Source organism: Macrobrachium rosenbergii, chromosome 8 (genome assembly GCF_040412425.1).
Source record: "Macrobrachium rosenbergii isolate ZJJX-2024 chromosome 8, ASM4041242v1, whole genome shotgun sequence".
Lineage (NCBI taxonomy): Eukaryota > Metazoa > Arthropoda > Malacostraca > Decapoda > Palaemonidae > Macrobrachium > Macrobrachium rosenbergii.
The window spans coordinates 34,240,892-34,257,345 of NC_089748.1; the positions used below are offsets into that span (position 1 = coordinate 34,240,892).

Consider the following 16,454-nt stretch of genomic DNA (forward strand, 5'->3'; position numbering starts at 1 on the left):
GCTCTTTATTCTGTCCGCACTTTTTCTGTCTGCTGTTTATTCTGTCCGCACTTTTTCTGTCTGCTGTTTATTCTGTCCGCACTTTTTCTGTCCGCTCTTTATTCTGTCCGCACTTTATTCTGTCCGCACTTTTTTCTGTCCACTCTTTATTCTGTCCGCACTTTTTTCTGTCCGCTCTTTATTCTGTCAGCACTTTATTCTGTCCGCTCTTTATTCTGTCCGCACTTTTTTCTGTCTGCTCTTTATTCTGTCCGCACTTTTTCTGTCCGCTCTTTATTCTGTCCGCACTTTATTCTGTCCGCACTTTATTCTGTCCGCTCTTTATTCTGTCCGCACTTTTTCTGTCCGCTCTTTATTCTGTCCGCACTTTTTCTGTCCGCTCTTTATTCTGTCCGCACTTTTTCTGTCCGCTCTTTATTCTGTCCGCACTTTATTCTGTCCGCTCTTTATTCTGTCCGCACTTTTTCTGTCCGCTCTTTATTCTGTCCGCACTTTTTCTGTCCGCTCTTTATTCTGTCCGCACTTTTTCTGTCCGCTCTTTATTCTGTCCGCACTTTTTCTGTCCGCTCTTTATTCTGTCCGCACTTTATTCTGTCCGCTCTTTATTCTGTCCGCACACTTTTTCTGTCCGCTCTTTTTTCTGTCCGCACTTTTTTCTGTCCGCTCTTTTTTCTGTCCGCACTTTTTTCTGTCCGCTCTTTTTTCTGTCCGCTCTTTATTCTGTCCGCACTTTTTTCTGTCCGCTCTTTATTCTGTCCGCACTTTTTTCTGTCCGCTCTTTATTCTGTCCGCACTTTTTTCTGTCCGCTCTTTATTCTGTCCGCACTTTATTCTGTCCGCTCTTTATTCTGTCCGCACTTTATTCTGTCCGCTCTTTATTCTGTCCGCACTTTTTTCTGTCCGCTCTTTATTCTGTCCGCACTTTTTTCTGTCCGCTCTTTATTCTGTCCGCACTTTATTCTGTCCGCACTTTATTCTTTCCGCATTTTTCTGTCCGCATTTTTCTGTCCGCACTCTTTCTGTCCGCCCTCAGGCCTTAAAAACCACTGAGGCTAGAGGACTGCAAATTAGTACGTTGATCCTCCACCCTCCAATCATCAAACGTACCAAATTGCAGCCCTCTAGCCTCAGTAGTTTTGATTTTATTTAAGGTTAAAGTTAGCCATAATCGTCCTTTTGGCAACGCTGTAGGACAGGCCACCACCAGGTCGTGGTTAAATTTTCATGGACCGCGACTCACAGCATTATACCGAGACCACCGAAAGATGGATCTGTTTTCGGTGGCCTTGACTGTACAGAAAACTCGGTTGCGCCGAAGAAACCTCGGCGCATTTAATACTTATTCTTACATGGAAAAGTCAGACTTTATTTTGGAAATGGTTTTTTTTTATATTACTTGACATATATTGAAATATTTGCTCTTCAGAAGCAATATAATAGTATATATATATATATATATATATATATATATATATATATATATATATATATATATATATATATATATATATATATATATATATATATATTTTTTTTCCTTTTTTTTTTTAAATTATTCTCGTCTTGATTTTCTGTAAAGTGTCATAATTAAACCGATGGAGAAATTCAATTTAGTCAGTGATGAAACAAGAGGAAACGCAGGCTCGGTTCTTCCGCATTCTCTCGCGCTGAAAAATAGATCAGTAAAGAATTGTTAAAGAGGTTAGTCTAAGAAAGAGCACCAGCAGGTAATCCTTACCTTCTTATATATATATATATATATATATATATATATATATATATATATATATATATATATATATATATAAATAATATATACATATATATATATATATATATATATATATATATATATATATATATATATATATATATATATATATATATATATATATATATATATAATATGTTCCTCAAACTATTTTTTGATATTACAGAACCATTGGTGAACCCCATGTGCATGAAGCTATGTTGAATTTATCTCTTAATGTGCCTACACAGATTGATCATCAACAGTGCGTCAAACCCCTTACACGCATACTGCGCCATTTAGACCTTCTTGCCTCATGTATATACAGATGTCTATCAAGCCTATGGTAAGCTCGTCAGTGATGCAGTGTATTGGATTTTGGGGTGTATGGCATAGAAGATAATTTGTAGACCTTGAATCAAAGCATGTTTTGCCCCGTAGCGGGTGGGGGTGGTTAGTACCATCAGTGTACCTCACGCGGTGCACTGTAGGCATCATATAAGGTCCTTCGTAGCGTCCCTTCGACCCCTTTCATTCCTATTACTGCACCTCCGTTCATATTCTCTTCATTCCATCTGACTTTCCTCAACCCTCTCCTAACAATTGTTTCAGCATTATTTTCAGCGCCGAATGACCTCATAGGTCCCATCGCTTGTCCTTTGGCCTAAAATTTGATATTCCAATTCGAAGCGTTTAGGATTAACTTTGACGGAAAAGTCTGATTTGCCGTTGAGGGACCAAGTCTGTTTAATATCTTAGGACTGGAGTGATGCGAGTTAGGGAAGACTTCAGTTGTAGGATTAGAAAAGGAGTCTTGGAATGTTGAGTTTCTCTGCCGCTGACCCACTGGTGATTGGGTATTGCGAAGAGAAGCTGCGGAAACTCGTGAAAGCTTATTATATGTTTGTTGTAGTGGGAGAAAGTTTTAAAGTGAATAGGGACAAGGACAGTGATGCTGGTTGAATAGAAGCCAGAAACTTAGAGCTCTGAATGTTAATGTGGAATGGCAGTTTAATTGTTCATTTGTATAGGTAGATAGGTAGATAGAGGTAGGTAGGTAGGTATATAGATAGACAGGTAGATAGATAGATAGGTAGCAGTTTATTGACCACAAGATTTTACAGTTACTTAACTGAGAAAACTTACAAGATCTTAAATATGGTCTAACAAAGACACATAAAAAATACAGTTATAAATCTTCAGAAAAAAATCTAAAACAGCAACACTTAAAACCACATTTTACATCACTTTCAACATTTTTAATTTTAAAACAAAACTTGAAATGCAGCTACATTTGTGTGAATAACTGTAAAGAACATTGGCAATATGCAAGAATAGGTGAGTCACAGAATAGGTGAAGGAAGATAGCAGGGCGCATGCAAGAGACCGGAATGTATGGAGGGACTGATGAGCCAACGCTCATTTATGGAAGTGCAGTGGATCACCACCTAAGGGTGTCTGCAGCGTACCTTCGGTCCCAAGCTGCATCCACTTTTTAACCTTTTATTTTACCTCCATTCTCATTTCTTCAAACTTTCTGGTCCAACACCTCTAACTATTGCTTCTTAGTGGACTATTCTTTTTCTCCAAGTTTCACCTTTAGATCCTTTTACCTACTTATCTTGCTGTCCAACCACTCCAACTCCCTCTCCACGCTTTTTTCAGCCATGGATGGCAGAAAATGCCCCAGTGCTTGGCTTGATAGCCTAGAATTCGTGAATCGAGTCATTCTTACCAAGAGTGCAATGTCATTGTGTGTTGGAAGTGTAAATTCAGTAATCACTGATGGGCATAGGTCCAGATGCAGTAAGTCTAGTTTCATATTAATCATAGATTTCTGAAATAAAACTTCAGGATATGTAACCACGAGAATGGCAGGTGGTCTCATCTGTAGAAAATTCTTCTGAAATGGCAAGTGGTTTCATCTGTAGAAAACACTTCTGAAATGGCTTGTGGTTTCATCTGTAGAAATTACCTCTGAAATGGCAAGTGGTCTTATCTGCATAAATACTTCTGGAAAGGCATATGGTCTAGTCTGTATAAATTACTTCTGAAATGGCAAGTGATCTTATCTGTAGAAATTACCTCTGAAATGGCCAATGGTCTTATCTGTAGAAATTACCTCTGAAATGGCAAGTGGCCTTATCTGTAGAAATTACCTCTGAAATGGCAAGTGGTCTTATCTGTAGAAATTACCTCTGAAATGGCAAGTGGTCTCATCTGTAGAAATTACCTCTGAAATGGCAAGTGGTCTTATCTGTAGAAATTACCACTGAATTGGCAAGTGGTCTTATCTGTAGAAATTACCTCTGAAATGGCAAGTGGTCTTATCTGTAGAAATTACCTCTGAAATATCAAGTGGTCTCATCTGTAGAAATTACCTCTGAAATGGCAAGTGGTCTCATCTGTAGAAAATACTTCTGAAATGGCAAATGGTCTCATCTGTAGAAATTACCTCTGAAATGGCAAGTGGTTTTATCTGTAGAAATTACCTCTGAAATGGCAAGTGGTCTCATCTGTAGAAAATACTTCTGAAATGGCAAGAGGTCTCATCTGTAGAAATTACCTCTGAAATGGCAAGTGGTCTTATCTGTAGAAATTACCTCTGAAATGGCAAGTGGTCTCATCTGTAGAAATTACTGCTGAAATGGCAAGTGGTCTCATCTGTAGCAAATACTTCTGAAATGGCAAGTGGTCTCATCTGTAGAAATTACTGCTGAAATGGCAAGTGGTCTTGTCTGTAGAAATTACTGCTGAAATGGCAAGTGGTCTCGTCTGTAGAAATTACTGCTGAAATGGCAAGTGGTCTCATCTGTAGAAATTACCACTGAAATGGAAAGTGGTCTCGTCTGTAGAAATTACTGCTGAAATGGGAAGTGGTCTCGTCTGTAGAAATTGCTGCTGAAATGGCAAGTGGTCTTATCTGCATAAATACTTCTGAAAAGGCATGTGGTCAGATCTAGTGTGTATAAATTACTTTTGAAATGGCTAGTGGTCTTATCTGCATCAGTTACTTCTGAAATGGCAAGTGGTCTTATCTGTATAATTACTTCTGAATTGGCAAGTGACCTCTTCTGTATAAATTATTTCTGAAATGGCTAGTGGTTTTATCTGCATAAATTACTACTGAAATTGCCCCTGAAATGGCAAGTGGTCTTATCTGCATAAATACTTCTGAAATGGCATGTGGTCTCGTCTGTATAAATTACTTCTGAAGTGGCTAGTGGTCTTATCTGTATAGATTACTTCTGAAATGGCAAGTGGTCTTATCTGTATAATTACTTCTGAATTGGCAAGTGACCTCTTCTGTATAAATTATTTCTGAAATGGCTAGTAGTCTTATCTGCATAAATTACTATTGAAATGGCAAGTGGTCTCGTCTGTAGAAATTGCCTCTGAAATGGCAAGTGGTGTTACATGTATAAATACTTCTGAAATGGCATGTGGTCTCGTCTGTATAAATTACCTCTGAAATGGCAAGTGGTCTTATATGTATAATTACTTCTGAATTGGCAAGTGACTTCTGTGTAAATTATTTCTGAAATAGCAAGTGGTCTCGTCTGTAGAAATGACTTCTGAAATGGCAAGTGGTCTTATCTGCATAAATACTTCTGAAAGGGCATGTGGTCTCGTCTGTATAAATTACTTCTGAAATGGCTAGTGGTCTTATCTGTATAAATTACTTATGAATTAGCAACTGGTCATATCTGTATCAGTTACTTCTGAAATGGCAAGTGGTCTTATCTATAGAAATGACTTCTGAAATGGCAAGTGGTCTTATCTATAGAAATGACTTCTGAAATGGCAAGTGGTCTTATCTGTAGAAATGACTTCTGGAATGGCAAGTGGTCTTATCTACATAAATTACTTCTGAAATGGCAAGTGGTCTTATCTGTAGAAATGACTTCTGGAATAGCAAGTGGCCTTATCTACATAAATTACTTCTGAAATGGCAAGTGGTCTTATCTGTATAATTACCTTTGAAATGGCAAGTGGTCTTATCTATAGAAATGACTTCTGAAATGGCAAGTGGTCTTTTCTGTAAAAATTACTTCTGGAATGGCAAGTGGCCTTATCTGTATAAATTACTTCTTCAGATTCTCAAGACGTAGACAGATCAAAGCTATCTAGGAAAGGAATGACCCCTCACTTATGGGATGATACCCACCTGCATACCGTAAAGACAGGAAAGGTCATGGGAGGTCAGGGGGAACCTGGGCGATATGATGACATTGCACACACACACACACACACACACACACACACACACACACACACACACACACACACACACACACACACACAGTAGGTCTGCGATAACAAGCGTCTCGGGGGCCGAGTAATATTGAAACCCTATACATCACTTAGTTGCCAGTATACATCACTTAGTTGCCAGAGGACCGATGCTGGTGATGATTCAGAGTTAAGTGTTTTATAGAAAACTTGCAAAAACTTTCGCACTGGCGAAGCCTGACCAGAAATAGAATTACGATTGATTCACCTACCAAAGAAACTTCACCACAACAATGTGTATGCTTTCGTTCCACATTACATTGCGTCGTCGTCAGGCATAATCTAGAACTGCGATATGCAAATGAGAATGAATCACATTGAAAGCAACTCTTCCTTTGCAAGCACATTTCGCTCTTTTCTCCTTTTTTTTTTTGTATTTTTTCCCCTCTAAACCTTATCCTACCTGACACCCGGAGCTGCAGCGTTTCAAATGTCCAAATACTTTATTCCTCCTACCCCAGGTTGAGAGAGCAGCCCCGGTCGGGACTGAAATCCGATAACGGTTACGTCTGGTTTGTCCTGGAAAGAGAGAGAGGGAGAGAAAGAGAGAGAGAAAGAGAGAGAGAAAGAGGCGGAAGGTATATCCTGCCAGAGGTGCGAAGAGAGCCGTTTCTTCCAAGTGAATTTCTTATTGATTGCATTAGATAACCCCGTTCAAACATGTGTACTCGAAGAGCACGCGTATTCAAGTCCGTCACAGGTCGCCTGTCAGGTGCTGACATTGTCTCAGGGAAAGGTGGGCAAAACCAGTTCAAAATTTTCCGAGGGAGAGAGAGAGAGAGAGAGAGAGAGAGAGAGAGAGAAGGGGGGAGGGTAAGGGGGAGGGTAAAAGAGAGAGAGAGAGAGAAGAGAGAGAGAGAGAGAGAGAGAGTGAGAGAGAGTAAGGGAGATCGCTCTGGCAGCCTGAGTGTGAGAGGTTTTCATCCTACTCTGCGCGGACCGGCGTGCGCGCTACCCGACGGTGTCAAGCACCAGTTAGCCGAGGAGGGAGGTGGTAGTATATTGTGTGCCATCGTCGTAGGTCCCTTACTGATCGCACATAGGTCGAAAAGGGGAGATTCGGGTAAAAGAGAGAGAGAGAGAGAGAGAGCGAGCCATTTCGCTCTGGGGGAGTTTGTTTCAGAGATTTAACGGATTATAGAGTCGTGTCAGTATAAACAGTACTAATGATCAATCAATTCTGGAATCTATGTCGCGCCTGCCCTTCTGTTAATATTGATAAGGTAAGTGAGAGAGCGACTCCGGTCGCAAAATTCGTTACGTGGGTTTGTAGGCTGCAGGAAGTCCCTCCTCCTCCTCCTCCTCCCGGGCGAAGCCCTAGGCCTATCGCCACCAGATCAAGGCTCTGCAACCCTGGAGCTAGAGGGCGAAAGATGTAGATAGAGATCAAGAGGAGGAGGTAGATAAGGCGTAGAGCAAGAGATAGATAGATAGATAGAGAGAGAGGGAGAGAGAGAGAGAGAGAGGAGAGAGAAACATGTGTGTGTGTGTGAGAGGGGAGGAGGAGGAGGAGGAGGAGGATGTTGATGTTGTTGCTGGTACAACCACACGGCGGCATCTTGTGTTGCATTGCCGCCCCGCCCTTCAAAGGTTTCTCGTCGGGAATAAAAATCTACGAGATCGTAATTTCCAGTCGGCTCTGCGGCCGTGTCGGGCAACAGGCCACCACCAGGAGATCGAGTAGTATTCAGCGAGGGGAGAGAGGTGGCTTCTTCTTCCTCCTCTTCTTCTTCTTCCCGGCCAAGATGATAATGTGTGTCTCTCATGTAGAATTGAAGTGGTTGTTGCCACATTGAAGTACGCGCTTTACTCTCTCTCTCTCTCTCTCTCTCTCTCTCTCTCTCTCTCTCTCTGTCCGTGAAATTAGCCTTGCGATAATTGTATATAAAAAAAAAATTTACACGTGCTTTGCATTTTGTGTGGTGTAAAACTGTTTTTTAAGATACTGTAGAGATATGTATGCATATATATTATTATTATATATATGATGTTTTTGAATGTATTTTGTGTTTAGCGGTATGTATTTATGGTACGAGTAAAAAAAAATATATATATAATATATTTTATATATGTATATGTATAGTATGTGTAAATAAAAATATATATATATATATATATATATATATATATATATATATATATATATATATATATATATATATATATAAACGCTACATAAACACAAAATATATTCAGATGCCTATAACTATGCATATATGTGTGTATAGTATCTATAAAATATTTGTTTACGTCAGATAAAATGTAAAGCACGTGTTTTTTTTTTGACAATTATGGCGAGGCTAATTTTACAGAGAGTGAGGCGCGTATTTCATTGAAGGTTTGTGTCAGCAACAAATTCATTTTTTATACGAGAAACGTTATCATCTTGGCCGTCAGTCACCTTTCTCATCACTCGAAATTACACATGCGTATGTTCATACATATATACACATTTATGTATACATATATATATATATATATATATATTTTATTATATATAATATATGTATATATACAGACATATATATATATATATATATATATATATATATATACTGTATATACATATATAGGCTACATATACGTATATCAATATATGTGTATATACATATACATAATTATATATACATACATTTTATATGAACATATGGTTTTTATGTTCATATATCGCAAAACTCAACTAGAAAATGTAGGAAGTAGGTCGTTAATTTTTAGTTAATATATATATATATATATATATATATATATATATATATATATATATATATATATATATATATATATATATACATAGCCACTTTTCACGCGCCCTGTAGATTATAAAACATTACGACGTTACGCAAAACATTGCGGCAACATCGATAGAAATAGTGATACATTTTGTCAACATGCAGTCTTAAGATAATTTAAGATAATGTTGATTTCTATACGTACCAATTGCCCCGTGGTATGGCGATGAACTGTTACGAGGGCAGATGTTCTTTCTAGATCTGGTAGAAAGGAGAACTTTCAACATTAACTTTCATTTTATTGTACATGGCGCGGTTTGAGAATGTTTTAAAAAAAAAAAAAAAAATAGTCTGATGATTGTCTATTCTTTTGTGAGATATGTTATGTATATTTATTACATATATTATGTATTTATGTAAATATTCATATGTATATGTGTATATGTATTTATATGTACGTATGTTTATATACATATATAAATATATATATATATATATATACATATATAAATAAACATATGTTTATATATATACATACATACATATACACAAATGTATAATTATATATATATATATATATATATATATATATATATATATATATATATATATATATATATATATATATATAAAAACAAACAAACACAACGACATAGTGGCTATACGTTCAGCTGCGTTAGAGAGTATTATGTCACGGTAGTATTCAGATGATCGACAAGGAATGCCCGACGCTGGTGTCACATCAATGGCTTGACCGTCACTGGGGCGAGAGTGGTGAAGATAGCAGTCTCATTCTGAGAGAGAGAATCTATATATATATATATATATATATATATATATATATATATATATATGTATATATATTTATATGTATTATATTTCTGGATGTAAATATGTGTGTATATATTATTTATACTTATGTATGTATAAATATAAGTATGTTTATATATTATATATACTTATATGTGTAATATATATACACATATGTGTTATTTTATATGGACTGTATTTGTGTATGTATGTATATAAGTATATATGTATATGCTTATATATTATACATGTATATATGTGTATGTATAATACATACGTATGTATTTTACAAAACCGTAGTATGTTGGCTCTGTAATACCTCTGATTGTTGTCCTACAGTACAGAAATTCGTAGCTACAAAGTACTTTCACCCTAACATAAATAACAAATCTGTTTGCCAGATTTTCTCACTTGGAAGACAGAGAGACAGTCATTTTAAGTTTTCGTGGAGTCCTTTGGTGTTGATCAGACTGCATTTTGTAGACAAATTTGCAGTCAAGTTAAATAATTCTTGGCCTTGAAAAATAGATCATTGTTCAGACATTGCCAACCTCGTTCTTATCTTCGTTCTCCTAAAGTTTGATGCAAAATAGCTGCTAGACGCAGTGAGGTATTGACTCTCGAACTAGATTAATCTGACTTGTTCATATGATTAGACTAATCTACTGTGGATATGCTTAGACTGATCTACTGTGGATATGGTTAGACTAAACTACTGTCAATATGGTTAGACCTATCTGTTGTGAATATGACTAGACTAATCTACTGTGGATATGATAAGACTATTCTACTGTCAATATGATTAGACTAATCTACTGTCAATATGATTAGACCTATCTGCTGTGAATATGACTAGATTAATCTACTGTGAATATGACTAGACTAATCTACTGTGAATATGGTTAGACTAATCTTCTGTGAATGATTAGACTAATTTACTGTCAGTAAGATTAGACTAATCTGCTGTGAATATGATTAGACTATTCTGCTGTGAATATGATTAGACTAGTCTACTGTGAATATGATTAGACTAATCTACTGTCAATATGATTAGACAAATCTACTGTCAATATGATTAGACTAATCTACTGTCAATATGATTAGACTAGTCTACTGTGAATATGATTAGACTAATCTACTGTCAATATGATTAGACTAATCTACTGTGACTATGATTAGACTAATATACTGTGAATATGATTAGACTAATCTAACTTGTTCAAATGATTAGACTAATCTGTTGTCAGTGTGATACTTAGAAAAGTGTGGAAAGTTGCATGACTGGAAGATAAGAGTATAAACTTTTGAGAAGTCTTCAAGGATTTACATTCCGTTTTCAAGTAAATTTTGTTAAAAGAAAAACATCAAACACTGTGACGTACTGAAATCTTTAAAGGAAAATCTTTCAAACTCGTTATTTCAAACTTCAGTCGTTGAAGCATTCTTGGAATCTCTTGATTCAAGCAACTATGTAGATTCCTTAATAAAAAAAAACTGACCTCAGGAAAAAAAACAGAAAATTAATATAATTTTCAGGACCCGGAAATGTAGAAAATAAAATACAAACTTGAATGCTGTTTTGTGCTGTTTTTTTTTTAAGACAGACAGACACACACACACACACACACACACACACACACACACACACTTGGAATTTAATTACGTCCTTTTCACACTTTAATGAAAGGGATATAACATCTTTTAAATTCCATAAGAACGGTGATTAACGAAGCCCAGCATATTTCCTTTTCAAAGTTAAATCCTTTCATTCGGACTAGTTCACTTTTGGAATGTTTTCCTCAGAAAGCATAACACTGCTTTTGCATTTATAAATTGCGATGAAGTTCTAAGTGAAAATGCGGTCTTGGATTGCCTCATACTTCATCAAAAGAAATGGAAAGTGAATTAGATTATCTCATTTTAGGCATTAGATTTATTTAACCGGTTAAAATTTCTGTGGATTGCTTAAACATCACTGTTCAGTTTACATTTAGAAATACAGTTAAAAATATAGTTCTCAGTTTCCATTTAGAAATACAGTTAAAACATATTTTTCAGTTTCCATTTAGAAATACAGTTAAAAACATAGTTCTCAGTTTCCATTTAGAAATACAGTTAAAAACATAGCTTTCAGTTTACATTTAGAAATACAATTAAGAATATAGTTCTCAGTTTCCATTTAGAAATACAGTTAAAACATATTTTTCAGATTGCATTTAGAAATACAGTTAAAAACATAGTTTTCAGTTTCCATTTAGAAATACAGTTAAAAACATGGCTTTCAGTTTACATTTAGAAATACAGTTAAAAATATAGTCCTCAGTTTTCATTTAGAAATACAGTTAAAACATATTTTTCAGTTTCCATTTAGAAATACAGTTAAAAACATAGTTCTCAGTTTCCATTTAGAAATACAGTTAAGAACAGCTTTCAGTTTACATTTATAAATACAGTTAAGAACATAGCTTTCAGTTTACATTTAGAAATATAGTTAAGAATATAGTTCTGTGTCCATTTAGAAATACAGTTAAAACATAGCTTTCAGTTTACATTTAGAAATACAGTTAAAACATAGCTTTCAGTTTACATTTAGAAATACAGTTAAAACATAGCTTTCAGTTTACATTTAGAAATACAGTTAAAACATAGCTTTCAGTTTACATTTAGAAATACAGTTAAAACATGACTTTCAATTTACATTTATAAATACAGTTAAGAACATAGCTTTCAGTTTATATTTAGAAATACAGTTAAGAATATAGTTCTGTATCCATTTAGAAATACAGTTAAAACATAGCTTTCAGTTTACATTTAGAAATACATTTAAAAACATTACTTTCAATTCACATTTAGAAATACAGTTAAAAACATAGTTCTGAGTTTCCTTTTAGAAATGCAGTTAAAAACATAGCTTTCAGTTTACATTTATAAATACAGTTCAAATATAGTTCTCAGTTTCCATTTAGAAATACAGCTAAAATAATTTTTCAGTTTCCATTTAGAAATGCAGTTAAAAACAGTTCCCAGTTTTCATTTAGAAATACAGTTAAAAACATGGCTTTTAGTTTCTATTTAGAAATACAGTTAAAAACACATTATTCAGTTTCCGTTTAGAAACAGAGTCAGATACACAGTTTTCACTTTCCATTTAGAAATGCAGTTAAAAACATAGCTTTCAGTTTCCATTTAGAAATACAGTTAAAAATATAGTTTCAGTTTTTATTCAGAAACAGTTAAAAAGATAGTTTTAGTTTCAGTTAAGAAATACAGTTAAAACAGTTTCGATTTTTATCTAGAAATGCAGTTAAAGACAGTTTTCAGTTTCCATTTAGAAATGTAGTTAGACATAGTTTTTAGGTTCCATTTATGAATATAGTTAAAACGTTCTTTCAGTTTCCATTTAGAAATAGTTAAAAAAATAACTTCTAGTTTCTGTTTAGAAATGCAGTTAAAACACAGTTGTCAGTTTCCATTTAGAAATGCAGTTAAAAACAGTTTTCATTTTCCATGTAGATGCATTTAGAGACATATTTTCAGTTTTCATTCAGGAATACAGTTAAAAACAGCTTTCAGTTTCCAGTTAGAAATGCAATTAAAACCATGGTTTTTAGTTTCCATTTACTGATAAAAAACAGTTGTCAGTTTCTGTTTAGCAATACAGTTAAAAACAGTTTTCAGTTTCCATTCAGTAATGCCGTTAAAAAGATAGTTTTGAGTTTCTATTTATAATTGCAGTTAAAATCATAGTTTTTCTAGTTTCCATTTAGAAATGCAGTTAAAATCATAGTTTTTTTTAGTTTCCACATAGAAATGCAGTCAGAAACAAAGTTTTCAGTTTCAGTTTAGAAATGCAGTTGGAAACAAAGCTTTCAGTTTCCATTTAGAAATGCAGTTAGAAACAAAGCTTGCAGTTTCAGTTTAGAAATGCAGTTAGAAACAAAGCTTTCAGTTTCCATTTAGAAATACAATTACAGAAGGCTTTTTGTTTATTTGTTTGATGTACTCCAGTTAACCAATCTAGCTATTGTCTGTTTGTTTACCTTTACCAGTGTGTTTTGAGATAAACTTGAGCTCATATCAAAGACACCGACATTTTAAAATAAATTATTGAAAAGAGGTATGTTTCGAAACCAACAGGCCGGGGTGTATAAAATACCATAGATCAACCTTTACCAAGCTCTCGCTTAGCAAGGTTTTAAGTCTGACTGCTGTCACCTTGAATTGCTATGCGCAGTATGACTGATATTTATGAAGGGCGTTCCAGATATTAATAACAGGTGTTGCCCCTCAGGTAGCAGGGGAAATTTTCCTTTATGTATTAGCTGCTTTCCAAAAGTTAGTTTGTTGCAATATCTTCGTGATTGTATTTTTATCCATGTTTACCGCTCTACCTTTTGAAAAATTGTTCATTTTTTCCACAGCTAATTTCTATTAGTTTTGTATACAGTGAATGTCCCTTTTTATTTTTCTCTTTATTTTCGTGTAGTTGGAAATATACCTTTATTTATTTTTTATCACGTTTTACCTAAGGCCAGACAAAAGTGATATAGTAGTCCATTTATCATATATTATGCTGGTGATTAGGTTATTTTTCATGTAACTTTTTTATTTTTCATATAACTTTTTATTTTTTTTTCTGTATTTTTGTGTAGTTGAAAATGTACCTTTATATGTTTTTTTATCACGTTTTACTTAAGATCAGATAGAAGTGATATAACAGTCCATTTATCATCTTTTATATTGGTGGTGATCAGGTTATTTTTCATATATCTAGAAGCCTCCATTTTGGATAAAAGAAATTATATATATATATATATATATATATATATATATATATATATATATATATATATATATATATATATATATATATATATACATATATATATAAACTCCTGACTCACATCAGGATCGAACCCAGGTGTTTTAAGAATGTATAGAATTGGTGCGATAGTCACTTAGTAAACTTCCCTGTATTGTAAAATCGCACATATCGACACTTTTAGGAAAGGCAATTAATGCCTCAGATTTCGTTTCAATAAGGAAGTATTTTCAGGCGGAACCAGAGTGATTTGTAGTCACATTTACTTTTCTGGGAGAATCATGTAACTGTTTAGTGATGTATTAAGACGTTTAATCATTATATCAAGATAATTTCGTAAGTACCAAGCGCAGTGTGCAATCAACTGTAATTACCTGTTTTTTAAATGGTTAGTTTATGAAATTATTATATTTCGAGGGTGTTGTGCAGTTGGAACCTCAGAAGTTCAAGCGAAGATGCGATGCAGTACTACCATAGAGCAGTCTCCTTGTATTTTGTAATTGACGTACGTTTTTAAGTGTGTGCTTATTTGTCCTGTACTCAGTTTTTTTTCTTTAATGACTGATATCTCTTTGTGGATTTCCTATCATCTTCTGTTGCTTCTTTGGAATGAACACCATGATATTCTTTGGAAGCTTGAATTTCGAGTCAGTGGCCCCTGTTTTGGGCTTGTTCCGTATGAATAGGGTTCTTCATCTTCTGAATAATAATAATAATAATAATAATAATAATAATAATAATAATAATAATAATAATAATAATAATTCTTTGAAGCTTGAATTTCGAGTCAATGGCTCCTATTTTGGGCTTCTTCCGTATGAATAGGGTTCTTCATCCTCTGAATAATAATAATAATAATAATAATAATAATAATAATAATAATAATAATAATAATAATAATAATAAAAATATTCTTTGGAAGCTTGAATTTCGAGTCAATGGCTCCTGTTTTGGGTTTCTTCCGTATGAATAGGGATCTTCATCTTCTGAGTAATAATAATAATAATAATAATAATAATAATAATAATAATAATAATAATAATAATAATAATAATAATATGCTTTGGAAGCTTGAATTTCGAGTCAATGGCTCCTATTTTGGGCTTGTTCCGTATGAATAGGGTTCTTCATCTTGAATAATAATAATAATAATAATAATAATAATAATAATAATAATAATAATAATAATAATAATAATAATAATAATAATAATTTTCATGCAGATAATCCTCAAAGCAAATAAAAGTGAAATTTATATGTCTGTCCTGTTAGAATGTGCGTCAGTATCTGTAATTGATCTCTATAGAATGAATTAGTCTGTGAATGCGATTCTGAAAACCACATTACAGTTAATTAAGGGGAACATTAATAGCCACACATTTTGAAAATTACCCATTCCACATCAAAGACACTGGATGCGTTTGATGTTGTGGTCAGAAGGAACAGGACTGTTTTTCTCAATATATCTTTTTTTAGTTTTCTGAAATAAAAAGCTCTTGAGATGGCCATTTGTCTGGTCTTCCGCACTTTTTCTGGCCGCCCTCAGATCTTAAAAACTGCTGAGGCTAGAGGGCTGCAAATTGGTATGTTGATCATCCACACTCCAATCATCAAACATACGAAATTGCAGCCCTCTAGCCTCAGTAGTTTTGTTTTTATTTAAGGTTAAAGTTAGCCATAATCGTTCTTCTGGCACCGCCATAGGTACCAACAACACAGGCCACCACCGGACCGTGGCTGAGTTTCATGTGTCAGTGGCTTAAAGTTTCATTCATTTTTTACTTATTTTTATTTCGTCGACAAATATTTGAAATACTGCTTCTCCTAATATTTAGACATACGTCTGAGATGACTCAATTATAACCGAATTTTACTTATACTTATTTGCCATTTTTGTTCTAGATATTCTCGACTAATTGTAAATATTTCCGTAACTTATATTCAGGAAATTGTTTAGTGATTTCAGGTTTTACTTGATGCATAAAACTCTCCTAGTTTTCCACCACTATTATACCTAACCCTAGAGGCGCCTCTAGTAGTGAGTACGTCT

General features: G+C 34.2%; 1 protein-coding gene across 40 annotated transcripts in view; it reads left to right on the forward strand.

Moving 5' to 3' along the window:
• Positions 1–7,003: 7,003 nt before the first annotated feature.
• Positions 7,004–16,454, forward strand: part of LOC136840690 (nucleolar protein dao-5-like) — a 1,019,029-nt gene continuing 1,009,578 nt past the window's right edge. For 37 of the 40 annotated variants that reach the window (XM_067107412.1, XM_067107455.1, XM_067107414.1 and 34 more), the window contains exon 1: positions 7,064–7,266. In XM_067107412.1, coding sequence (XP_066963513.1) covers positions 7,210–7,266 — 57 coding nt within the window. In that variant the 5' untranslated portion in view covers positions 7,064–7,209. Of the gene's footprint in view, positions 7,267–16,454 lie in introns of all 40 variants that reach the window. The other 3 variants (XM_067107446.1, XM_067107459.1, XM_067107461.1) reach the window with 3 other exon arrangements.